This window comes from Pleurodeles waltl, chromosome 10, assembly GCF_031143425.1.
Source record: "Pleurodeles waltl isolate 20211129_DDA chromosome 10, aPleWal1.hap1.20221129, whole genome shotgun sequence".
NCBI classification, from domain to species: Eukaryota; Metazoa; Chordata; class Amphibia; order Caudata; family Salamandridae; genus Pleurodeles; species Pleurodeles waltl.
Window position 1 is genome coordinate 145586187 of NC_090449.1, and position 13211 is coordinate 145599397.

Below are 13211 nucleotides of genomic sequence, written 5' to 3' on the forward strand. Positions count from 1 at the left end.
GTAAAGTACACACATGCCATAACGGCATGTGTGCTTTACATGTTCAATTTAAAAATGCATTTTAAATGCATTTTTAAATTTTGCACCAGGTTACCACCTGGTTGCAGTCCATGGTATTTTGCATGTGCAAAATGCCATTCTGTGAAAAATCGCAATTTGCATTTTTTTGCAGCATTGCCTTGCGGCCTGGAATTGCGACTCGCAATTTCCAGGTCGCAACACAAGAAATCGCAATTTTAGCTATTTCTTATTTGTGGTCTGCGAATGCCTTTCATGCATTACAGACCACTGTTTTGCACTCGCAAACGGACAAATTTACCGATTTGCACCGTTTGCGAGTGCAAAACTTTTACATACATCTGGCCCTAAGCCCCTTCTTCAACCATGGTAATAAATAACATGTTACACTGAGCATATCTGCATACATGGTTTATGCCACACTTGTAAGCTGGTTAGTCATGTGTAGACGTTAGGCATTTAACCAGAACCAGAACACAAGGTAAATCCATGCACTGAGGGAAAATCACATGGAACGAGTTCTGTGACTATTAGCAGGGTGGTTTTCCATTATAAGCATGGGTTCTGTGAGATAGGAGGCAACATTTTCTCATGTCACTTACAGAATACTGCATAATATAGTATAATATTGAATTTGATCTTCACACTCTAGTAATAAATGTGTGAATGTGCATTTATTAGTACACGTAATAATAAAAACGTGTATTGGGCAACAATTATTTTTATTAGCATGGCATATATTTGTACATATATATACCCACACAGAGGCAATGAGTTTACAAGGATGCAAGGAAATGTGCTTGTCTAAGACTCAAGACTATGTTCTTCTGAAACCCTTCAAATGTGTTTGTCAGAGAAGCATTCTGGAGACGTTTTGTGACTATCTTGATCTAGAGTTGTGCTTGTCGTTGCTGGTCAAGAGTTCCTGAAGCTCAGCTTGGTGGCAGTGTCCTTCAACTTCACCCATTGGCAGATGAGCAGTTGCTGACACTTGACTGGAACCTTTGAAAAATGTGTTTCTCTTTCTGCCTGCATCTTCTCACTTTTTTCTGTGTAACCATTCCATACCATTGTTTTCAATTTACATCAACATTCTGGAAAGTTATCCAACATTATCTCCAAGTTTTTCAGTTAATTTCCTTAGTGCTAATTCTCTTTAAACTAGTGTGTAAAAATAATGAGCACCTTGCTAAACTAGCTAAAAAAAAGTGTCCAAATTCCTAAGTATTGAGTTCACTATTTTAATTCTTTCTCCACCAACCTCGGAAAAAAAATTGTGCTTCCACTGAATGAAAACCTCTGCATGCAAGATCCCTGCCACGAACTAATCCCAGTGAGTGACCATTTTGAATGAGTTTTCCTCCAGTTTAAATTAACGTGTTAGCAATTGGTAGTTCAAACACCCGAACAGATTTAAACCTTTCTTTCAAAGACCTTTATGTTGTTATTGCAAATAATCTATTTCTAAATAACAAAATAAATAGAACATTTCTATGGCACTTGCATTGTTCTGCATAATTGTATGAGTTCCTTTTTGGACCAAGGGACAAAGGAATAACCAAAATAAAACAAATTAAACTGGTCAACAAAGGTCATATTTCCGACTCCCTTCTGTATGACCTCTGGTCCAATGCTATTGTTGCCTGAAGTCTGTCAAATTCATGTCTGCTGTCAGGGCTCAAATTTCCCATGCCCCGACTGTCTTCATCCTCATCATCGTCATCTTCATCACGGCTCATAAAAGCCAGTTCATTTTCATAGCAGAAAGTGTTGTTGCTCGGTAGCAAAAACTTATTCTCCACCATCTCCTTCGCACTACACCGTGGAGTTGATGGAACCTCATAGGTTTTGTGGAAATGAGAGTAGTCTACCTTGTATTGGTTTTTCTCCTCAAAAAGGACAGGCTCAAAGCGGTGGCCCCACAAGATTTCACTGGCCAAGTATGAGCTCCGGGCTTGTGCGGTCATGGCTGTTGCTTCCACCATCCCTTCAAGAATAACCACAATTTCAAAATCAGCCGATTCCAAGTCCTGACGGCTAATCCCAAACAGTGGACTTTCTTCATCAATTTCATGAAGAATTGTAATTGGAGATACCAAGAAAATACGGTCTAAACCTTTATCAAACCCAACGTTGATATCTATTTGGTCGAGTGGTATATATTCCCCTTCTTCTGTGATTCGAGGCTTAATTAGCTGAGCTCTGACATGAGCTTCGACAATGTGGCTCTTCCTAAGATTTCCAACTCTCCACATCAAGCTGAGTTTCCCATCTCTCATGGCTATCACTGCATGATGGCTGAAGAGTAAAGTTTGCGCCCTTTTCTTAGGTCGAGCCATCTTTGCCATAATTGCACCAATCATAAAAGAGTCTATTATGCATCCAACAATTGACTGAAAGACCACCATGAATATAGCAATAGGACATTCCTCTGTTACACAACGGAATCCATATCCAATTGTTGTTTGCGTTTCAATGGAAAACAAGAAAGCAGCCATAAATCCATTCACTTGAAGAACACAAGGCTTGAAGTTCTCATCTCCAGCAGGGTTTTCTAAGTCTCCGTGCATGAATGCGATTAGCCAGAAAATTAGGCCAAAAAGCAACCAGGATACCAGGAAGGCAAGTGTAAATATCAATAGCATGTACCTCCATCGAATGTCTACGCAAGTCGTGAACATGTCAGCGATGTATCTCTGCGACTTGTCATCCATGTTTGTAAACTGGACATTACACTGGCCATTTTTCTTCACAAACCTGTTCCGACACTTCTTTCTGGTGTGGATCTTACCATTACCAAAGCCATTGACTCCTGGCATCGTGGTCAACCGAAGTCCTTCTTCATCTGAGGATACTACACTATAAGGGTTGACTCTGCCTGCACTCATCCCTGCGTAAAACACAGGATTGCTTCAGAGAGTCACCTCTCTTCTGCTTCCCCTCCACTTTTGACTCAAACGTAGTGTCGTTGTGAGGGTCCAGGGAGAAAATCTGCAACCACTCAGAGAACCTGTAACGAGAGCAAGAGAAATCAGTTAGTTTTGCAATACATATATAATGTAAATTATATTTAACTTTCACTAGTCAACACACCTTTCATACAATAAAGCAGAATCACAATGCATATTTTAGTGAGTGAGACTTATTTAGAGCAGCATGACAAACTGAATTAACTAGTAGACTAGGAGTTAGGAATATAATTCTATAATAATACGATACACAATGACTAAACTACGCAGATGTCATAAAAGATCCACTAAATATACGTGATAGTAACTTTTCAAACTACATCCGTGGAGCAGGTGAAAAGTCAGGAAAGATGCTATGGAGAGCCTGTCTGCACACACAAAGTATACAAACTGAAACAGTCCGCTTGTTCTTTGCTACATTTTTTCGAAGTGAAACATCTGCTATGTTCAAGGTTAACAATAGATTATACAGGAAAATACATCTATTTACACAGTTTCCCCATTTTTCCTGACTATTTTTTGTCCTTGCATGTTTCCCCGGTGGGAATATCTATGACGAAAATGCATTTACAAATAAAACTTACACATTTAATTTTCAAATGTCTGGGGTCCATCTTCCTACAAATAATTTTATTAGTGGCTCAATTTCTTATTGTAACCGACTCTCTTTTGCATCACTATTTTGCTGAATTCACGTCCCATGTAAAAATATGATAATTTCTGGGGAATACCCTTGCAAAGGTTGCCACTAATCCAATTACATGTCTGAGAAGAGACATGAGACATTCGAAGATTAAGCATGATGACACTTCACAAAAAGTCTTCTTTTCCCTGAAGAAATTTCAAGTTTCGGAACGAAACTCATTGGCTTACTGTCTTTTGTAAAATGGAGAAATTGGAAGAAAAATAAAATATCTTTTTATACACTTTTAAAAAGGTGGGAGTTAGATTTTTTTTTCTCTTTGTCGAGTTCAACTGAACATCAGGACTTAGGGCCTCATTACGAGTTTGGCGGTCCTAGGACCTAGGACTGCCAAACTTGTGGTGGCTGTCGCACCACCGCAATCTTGGCGGTCCGACCGCCAGATTAGAATTGTGGCGGTCAGACCGTCAGGAGACCGCCACCTCCGCCAGGATCAGGGATCCTGACAGGTTGATGGCGGTCAAAGTAGTGGTCAGTCACTGAGGCGCCGAGTCGGCACTGCCGTGCTGATCACTACTTTCCTTTCCGCCATGAAAAGGCTTGGGGTAAGGCAGAGTTGGGGTTATAGGGGGGCCCCTGCACTGCCCATGACCATGTCGTGGGCAGTGCAGGGGCCTACCAGCACCCTCGAAATGCGCACTGTCTGCCATGCCTCGGAATATGCACTGTCTGCTACGGCAGACAGAGCGCATTCCGAGGGTACTGTGTGCGACAGTACTGGCCTCGGCTCCCTTATCCCACTACACTGTTTCCAGCAGGCTGACCTGCGGGAACGTCATAATATGGCGGTTTTGAGGCCGCAGGCTTGACAACTGACTTACCACCGCCATATTGAAGTTCAGGCGGTCAGACCGTCAAACTCATAATCACCCCCTTAGACACTGAGCCAAGAAGACATGAAGAGGGACATTCGAACAGTGGTACGGGGATTCATGAACAGGAGATAAACACGGGCAATGGGGGAGCGAGAAATATCTCTGCCACAGGCAGCCTTGAATATGGATAATGGGACAGCGACACAAGATGATGCACAGACACAGACACTGGGATCATAAGGCACAGACAGGGCCACTTGTACAAAAATACTTTTGGTCCAAGGGCAGGGATACACAGATGCCGGGACAAGAAACTTGGGCAAGAAACCATGTGTATCAGGACTGAAAGTCACTGCTGCCACAGCCATGTGAATAATAACAAAGAGATAAACCGCCCCACAAATTAAAATAAATCATGTTTCCGTCCAGGTCAAGAACCTAAGCACTGGAAGAAGTGTGTTACAAATAGCACCATCAAGACAACATAACATAACGAATTCAAAGCCTAACTATAAGCTAAATTCACACGATTTTTGTATTTTGCAAACCTAAATGATATTTATGTGTGAAGAAAATAATTTCGGGATTGTAAATTCCACAATCTGATTCGAAGAAACAAGTTTTGTGAAGTTTCTACCGCCTACAATGGTGGAAAATCAAGTAGGATGGTGTTTTTTCTAGCTTTGAAAGTTGAGGATTGGAGGCGGTCAGAAAGTGTTTCTGGGCGGGCCGCTTTGTATAAATATGTGACCACCCACAAAATTGGAAGTCTACAGGTAATCACATAATTTGAGTACAATCTTATCTGTTAGGAGGAAGCAAATGTTTTCTAGCAAGAGAAATGATGCAGCAAAACCCCGTATTTGAGTAGGGAAACGGCTTTCTCTATCAGACAGCAAATATATTTTTATGTTCATCTGTATGTTTCCAAATGTTGGATACAATTTTTGTAAAGACAAAATAGTTATAATGTACACTTTTGAATGGTTAACTCATACACATTTTCCACTAAATTCCATCTCAATTAATGTTGTAACTCGGAGTAATCCTGGAAAGTTCTGGCTGCTGTAGATTTCCAACATACTCATCAGATTCTGTGTGGATCCAATGCTGTCAAGACACCTACTCCAACTCTAGGAGTCATCCCACAGGAGTAGCTGTTAGTAGGGTCGTGCATTATGACTCTCAGTAGGTGCACATATATTATCTACTTTTTATCCTACCATTAATATCTCTTCTAGCAGTCGTGGCCTACAAATAGGATCACCAGTTCTCCAGTAGTATTTCCTAATATAAACTTCATTATTTCCCCTCTGGTAGCTTCTACCTGGATCCACGAAGGAGTAGAAGAATGAATAGAATTTGAGGGTGCGGCGGGAAGCGAGATTACCAATTGCTCCGCGCCACCATACCGGCACTACAGCCGAGAGCCACTGCTTCTTCGACTTTATTGGGTGAGGTCTGTGTATAATTGCCTTACCCTCTCAGAGATTTCAGGAAGTACATCTGATAAGAATGCTTCCTCTTTATCGTTCTAGATATTTGTATCCCTGGATCGGAGTGTGGTCCACTAAACAGGCCCTACCCCAAGCCCTCTGGTAAAATCTCTGCCTTTCAACACCCAAGACAATCCCGCCTCCTTTGAGTCATGCCTAAGTCTGCCATAGGCACAAGCCAATGCTAGTAGATGGTCAAATAATAATGAGCCAATTGTTAGGTGGCAGTGGAAGTTCAGGTCACGCTGTCATGTTGCATCTGGGGCAGCTAAGTTATTGTGTAGAAGGATATGTTAGCATGAATGTAAACCACATGAACCTTACCAATAGTGAATTAAAAGACAGCAGTCTTGAAGAAAAGAGTGATGTAGTCTCCATCAGTAGTCCTGCTGCACACCAGTTTCTCATGTAGAAATCTAGAACTTAGCTCAGGGGTGTAATACAAAATGATGGGGCTTGCCTGCAGAATGTAAAGAGAGGCCCATGAGTCTCCAAAATAGAATTTGGCCTTGGGCTGAAAGGTGGGCCATAAAGGATTGGGCTCCCCTGCCCCACATGGGCTGCAGAGACTGGGTTACACTCTGACTGAGTTACAAATTGGGGTTTTCTGATTAATTTGTTCATCCAACGGTAGAGCTACAGCTAACTTGGTCTGAAAGACCAAACCTGCAGTAAAGATGAATAAATGAGGTAAATGAGTTACATTTTTCAGACCTTGGGCCTTGGAAAGAAACCACACCGCACACCACACACCACTTAATGAAGCTGTCACCTTTACAGGGGACAGGTAAAGGCCTTTAATTGGGTGATGCTCATTATCAGGCGTGCAGAGATGACATGGACTTACGGCACTGAGATGTACCAGTGAATTACTCTGATATCAGATGGCCCTTTCAAGAAGTGAATCCATCCAGATTGTTTGTCTCCCCTACTTTGTGGGATACACTGTGGGGGTGCTACCTGAAGGCGCAGGAAGGCTTTTGAAGTGGACTGGGATAAACTGCAATGGGATGGAACTGGAAGGCAGCTCTATTAGTCTACTAAAATGTAGTACGTCAGTATGTTACATTTTTTAGTGCAAAGGACTCTAGCGCCATAAGTAACCACTCTTCCTGAGCATCAAATACATCATACTATGGTAAAAGGGGGTGTGGTGACTGTGAGACACTTACCAGTGTCTGATCCAGAGGTACTTTAGGATCAGCATTGCAATAGAGGTGGAAGTTACTAAATCCAAATATGAAAATCTTCACTGGGCCTGAATCAGGGAGGGTCAACCTTGCTTCGTGTACTTGCCCTTCTCTGAGCTTTCCTAACCGGGCCACATTTATCAACATCTGCAGCAGCACAGCACAGTGACAACTTCCTGCGCTGCTATCAAGGGGAGAGCGCAGGAAGTGCCATAATTAATAACATATGGCATATTCCTGCTCTGTTCACACTAGAGCAATTGTGGCTTCCAAGCGCTAACACAGTCACCCTTGTACCGTGGTGCAGGGATTCCTCCATTACAGCCAGGATGGGTTTTTTTTGCACAAAAACCTTCCCGCACAAAAACAATCCCCAGAGGCATTTTCCTATTTGTTTGTGTGCTGCAGAATGCATCTCCGTAGAAAGAGAAAATAATGAGGAGAAATAAACGTATTTTTTACTTGTTACGCCTCACTGGGAAGAGATAGCATTTTTGCGCATCCCCAGGATTACTAACGTTAGTATGTCTGGGAATTTGCCAAAAACCATGGGTGGATGCGTGGGAACGCCCACCCTCCCCACAGGCAAAGCTTTCCCCAAACAGAATAATGTGAGGCAGCAACTTGCCCTGCCTTGTGTTAGTCTGGATTCACTATGCAAGAAGGCGCTGCGTGGCACAGTAAATCTGACTTAAGGGCCTGCGTTGCCTCGCGTGACCCAAGGTCAACGCAAGCCCTTGTAAATCCGGGCCTAGATGTCTGACAATCACCAGGGGCTCCTGATTCATAGACCCAACTCACCCTGAAGCCTCCAATTCGTTCACCCTTGACATTTTATGTTTTGAATATCTATTTCTACAGACATGGCAGAACTCTCTTTTGGTAACAAAAAACAAACTTTAATTCAAACTGTCATCAACCTGAGCTGCCTAGCACACTGCCAGGCCTCTTGAGGACGCTCGGACATTTTTTAATATTTTTCTATTTTTAACTGATTTTTTACGTAAAAATCATTTTCATTTAGCTTTTGAAAAACCATTCCAGGTTGCCTTCAGTTTTGTTTTATTATTTTTTATTAAACGTATCTGTTTTTTCCTTAAACTCATTTAATGTATTTATTTGCTGCATTTATCTTTGGTTTGTTGGTTATCTACAACATGTCACACATTTGCTATTTCCATTCTCATGGGGCTGAGGCAAGTACAGATAGCAAACGGAAGCCAAGGTTACCCTTACTAAACGTGTTTACTTTTAACAAGATATTTGGACAGTCTGGGAATTCAGGCACAGTTTAAATCAAAGGTGCAACATCTCTGCCAGTGCCTGCCAGGCCATCTTCTTACCCAGATGCACATCCAAGAGAACCAGAGACGAAATATGTCGTGCTTCACAAACAGCCTATTAAAACATACATCCAGAATAAACCTCTATAAGGACGTGGGACATATAAGTGTTTGTCCAGCAGGTGTCTGATAGATAGTTATTTTCTGATTGGCTAACGTGTTATTGGCATCATGGACCAGGCAGCTCTGCCATGCCCAAGGGCCTGAAGCTCCTGCAATGAATTCAACTGGGCAAGTAGCCAAGTTCTTGATGCTGCACGCGGCTGTTTCAGGAGGGCTATTAACAACAGCAGATCAATACATTTCTGTGTTTCATTTCTGGTTAAGGACACATTAACATTGTGCGATTTTTTTTCCGGAAATTGAGCTGCTGGTTTGTAGGTATTTTGTTCAAGCAACATTTTGCATGTTAAAAAAACATAGTTTTTTTTTCATAACAAATCTCCCAGTGTCACTGCACTCAGTATATGCTTCACCTGAAACTGCATTTTCTGAAATAAAGCAGTGCTTAATTTGTAAATAAAAACGTGCCAGTGCCCAAAGACCTCCTCTTAAACATGCAGCTGCCGCACTTAAATGTGGGAACATGGAATACTGAGGCAGCGTAATCCTGACGTCATCTCGGGTCCTCTTCAATCCATTTACAACCACTCCCTGCCCCTTCAGCTCACTCTTGCAGCTTTCTCCCTTTGTGACGCTCTTTCGTTTTTCTCCTCCTCGGTCTTTCCCATGTGTCTTTTGCTCGCAGTAAATGCTTAAGGCAGAAAAATAAGTGCCAGCCCTCGAAAATAAGTGCCGGTGCTCCGCACCGGAAACAACAAGGACAAATAAAGCACTTTTATATAGAAACCGCAGGAATAAATGCGACCTGCCACCAAGTAGTAAAGATGTGGCAGGGCATCTGCGTCACATAACAAATAGGACCAATCAATCCCCCCCCCGCCCACCCTGGAAAGAATATAACTTAAAGAGAGTAATGGGCACTACCTATGCCTCTTTGCTGGCTGATACCGCAACAATGTTGAGTGTAGATTGTATTTATAATCGTACATAAGAAAAATTGGGAATGACCGCCTAAACTGACACTCCCCAACATATGCAAGATCTACACGCACCTTGCTTGCCATGTCAAGCTCCTTGATAAAGTACCCGAGACCCCACAATCTAGACAGCTGTAACCGAGTTTCTTTTTTCCTAAGCCTAGGCTGACCTCATCATGTAACAGACACATCAGCGCCCAGAGGCGTTATGTTTAGTATGCGCTATGTAAAGACAGACACTCATCATTCATGCATCTATACCTTTTTGCACAAATCTTATTGGCGTCCTAGGCCCATTCGTCCTATTCCAGCGTGCTGGGACTTGCTAATGTATTTGGTGAATTTAATCTATGTAGAGCGACGCCGTCCTTCGCGTGTTGACATGAAAATGTAATTTAATCCATGCTCATGTTTTCCAGATGTAATAAATCATGTGTCAGTGTCTGATGCTAACTCAGTGAAGCTGGCGCGTAATTCATACATCACCTTGCAGTCAGCTCATATTTTTACTTGTTAGCGCCACATTTGCGACTTTTTTTTTAACGCAAAATCGGCGCAAACTTACAAAATACAATTGTATTGTACGCAAATGCAGCGGTAAAAAAGTATAAATATGGGCCTCAGTGTCTACGTGGCAACAAATCATTATTGCGTTACTCTCAGTTGGACGTTGGTCATGACCACGATGAATATGTTGGCGAGGGGTCCATGTCATTGTTTCCCAGCTCCCAGAGACGCCCTTGTCTGTCCTTGTGCCCCATGGTAACCTGATCACAGTAGGAGAGACAAGTAGTCACAATGGACCGTGATGGGTGAGGCTGAGTCTGCGGTAGAGATGAGAAAATCAAGGGGGGGCTCCTCTCTGGCTCAAGGTACATCCTTGGTCTGTTGTTCCATTGTTAATACTGAGGTAAAGTTAAACTAGTATTTGAGATCCCATGAAAGGTATTTAAAATAATACACGATATATTCTATCAGAAACATTTTTCTACTGCTTTACTCATTTTCGAGTTAATAAGTGACGTACCTGCATATACACACATGTACTTACGTACACATACACACACAGAGACGTGTACATACACACGTACAGTCATAGACACACACTCACATACACACATGTGCGCACACACAACACCCACAAATATAAACTTACATAGTCGTGTACATACGAAAGCACACACACATACACATACATACATGTACGCCTATACACATACAAACACTTGCACATACCCGCATACACATGCACACACAATCCATACGCACATAACCACGTGTACGCATGCACACAAACACACACATTCACTGTGAGCTCGATTCACAAAGAGCCTTGGCAGTAGAGGCGGATGCTCCGCAGTCGTAGTAGAGAATCCGCACTCATGACGGAAACTCCACAATAAGAAACTGCAGTGCGGGGACTCCGCCAAGACTAGGAGTCTCTTTATGAATGGGGCATTGAATTTAGATATTTTTGTCACTGTGTCATTGTGGCAGACAGTGGCAGTGGAAATCTACCGTCCGAATTTCAACCCTTGATGAAGGGATTTGACGGTGAGCATTCTCATATCCCATTGCATTAGAGCAAACATCCATTCCGTCCCTCCCGTCCCTAGTCCCTCCCAGGCTAACGCCCAGGAACCAAAATGGCGCTCAACTAGGTCCTCTCTTAAGCTTCTAATGTTGATTTTTGCTCCTAGTTCTTTGAATTTCGATCCATGCGTTGCTACTTGACCTGTAAATCATCTAAATTTAGTCACCTGCATTTCGCTCTGACACATAGTGAAAACGTGTGTGAGATATAATAGCCAAAAAGCTGTACAGTGCGCTATCCAGGGGTGTTCCAAATATGGAGCCCTACCTCCCGCCTGCCTACATCTCATCCTGTTTCCTGAAACCCTTAGGCCGCAGGGCACACTTCCTTGTCTTTCAATAGAGGTGCTTTGCTTGCTTCTCTCTGCAGATTCTAAGAGCTAGAGGCAGACAGCCTTGAACTGAGTGAAACGTGGGCCCACCCTTTACTCCATGTTGAAGGCATGTAGTACCAGACGAATGTTACTGTCCTCTGCCTACAAGGCGTCCAGGGAGACCAGTAGCTAAAGAAATGTCATCCCTAGCCGTCTTAGCATCGATAGCAATTCTTACATATGCTCCATGGCACGAGCAATAGTTTAGTGTCAGTGTCAACTAATGTCAAGCCCAACTTCTATACCTGGAAGCCCTATGTGTCAGGTTACGCGTACGGCAAAAGAGATTTGATTTATTTTTACTTCTTCAGTTTCTATGGAGTTCACTTTCAGCGCAATATCAGCCAATTTGTTGGTGGAGTCTGCTCTATAAGGATCATTTGTACAAAAACTGCGGTCAGAGAAAGTGATCACAATTTGCATACAGACATTTTGCAAACGCAAAGCTATTTTGCGACCCGATCTATGTACTAATAGGTCAGTTCGTAGAATAACAACAAGGAAAGTGTGGCTGAGTGGAAGATGGCAAACTGTGATTCTCTCTGATTGGTTGCAAAGACAGTGATGGTGGCCTGCAAAGGACAGTAGACCACCATGCCCGTATTTGCATTTTAAAACAGAAAATACCGTTTTTTTAAAGGAGTGCAATTTCCTTAATGGAACCGGGCCTGCTTAAAAAAAAAAAAAAGATTTTCAGTTTAAAAAAAATCTTGACAGAGGTAGTCGTCCCGCTTCTTACTCCCCTTGAGGCTGCTACTCTAATTCATAAAGGGGAGCATGTCTCTTCCCCTTTTTTCGAACTAGGTACCATCTCCAACTTGGAAGTTGGCAACTTTTTTAATGATTTACAACTGGAATTATGATCTCAAACCATGATATATAGGGTACTCATTTGATATTGGGAAAGGACACCCTAAACATGTCCCTTTTCAAATACTGAATCAATAACTATTTCTAAACATATTTTGTGTTTTACCAGTTACAAACCCTCTGATTTACTGAGGGTCTGAGATCGTTAAAAAGTTTTTGAATGGATTTGTTGGCAAATAGAGGCACAAATATCGAAAGACTGACTTTGCCTATTTATTTCTGAAAACCCTAAATATTCAGACATTGCGGTTCTGGCAGATACATAAATTGTACCACCACGCTCATATCAATTTACTTTTGGACGACCCCTTAAACCGGCCCATTCCTACTCCTCATTGTAGTAAAGCACACTTCAGAATTTCTTTGATCACATTGTCCAGACTTTTTACTACATCCACCTGACCTAGTCTAGGCCAGGAATTATTTGCGTCTCAGTATCTTACAAATCTTCCATCGATATTTTCCGCAACTCACAAGCAAATCATTTCTAGTGGATTTCATTGTCATTAGGTGCATTAGTCCAATTGGTTCAGTTGAAGCAAATTAAAGATGGTTTTGTCTTTTGGAAATGAAGACGAGATATCTACAACCTGCATTTACATTTGCTTGTTTAGCTAAACCTCTTATCCCACAGCCAGTTTCTAAACCTATCGGCTTGTTGTGCAGATTCATAAACCCCGACATGGCTCTGGGTGCCATGTTCATTACTTGTTCCATGCCAGCAGTTGAATCGATGAGTTCCTCTAATCACTGCTGATGCCTGGGGATAGGCAGTAACAAGCTGCCTTACCCCTATCAAT

The 13211-nt window shown here is 42.2% G+C and overlaps 1 protein-coding gene across 1 annotated transcript in view; it reads right to left on the reverse strand.

The window, feature by feature from the left end:
- Positions 1-382: 382 nt before the first annotated feature.
- Positions 383-13211, reverse strand: part of KCNJ12 (potassium inwardly rectifying channel subfamily J member 12) — a 174219-nt gene continuing 161390 nt past the window's right edge. Inside the window, exon 2 of the mRNA XM_069210032.1 lies at positions 383-3028. Coding sequence (XP_069066133.1) covers positions 1611-2906 — 1296 coding nt within the window. The 5' untranslated portion in view covers positions 2907-3028 and the 3' untranslated portion in view covers positions 383-1610. The remainder of the gene's footprint in view (positions 3029-13211) is intronic.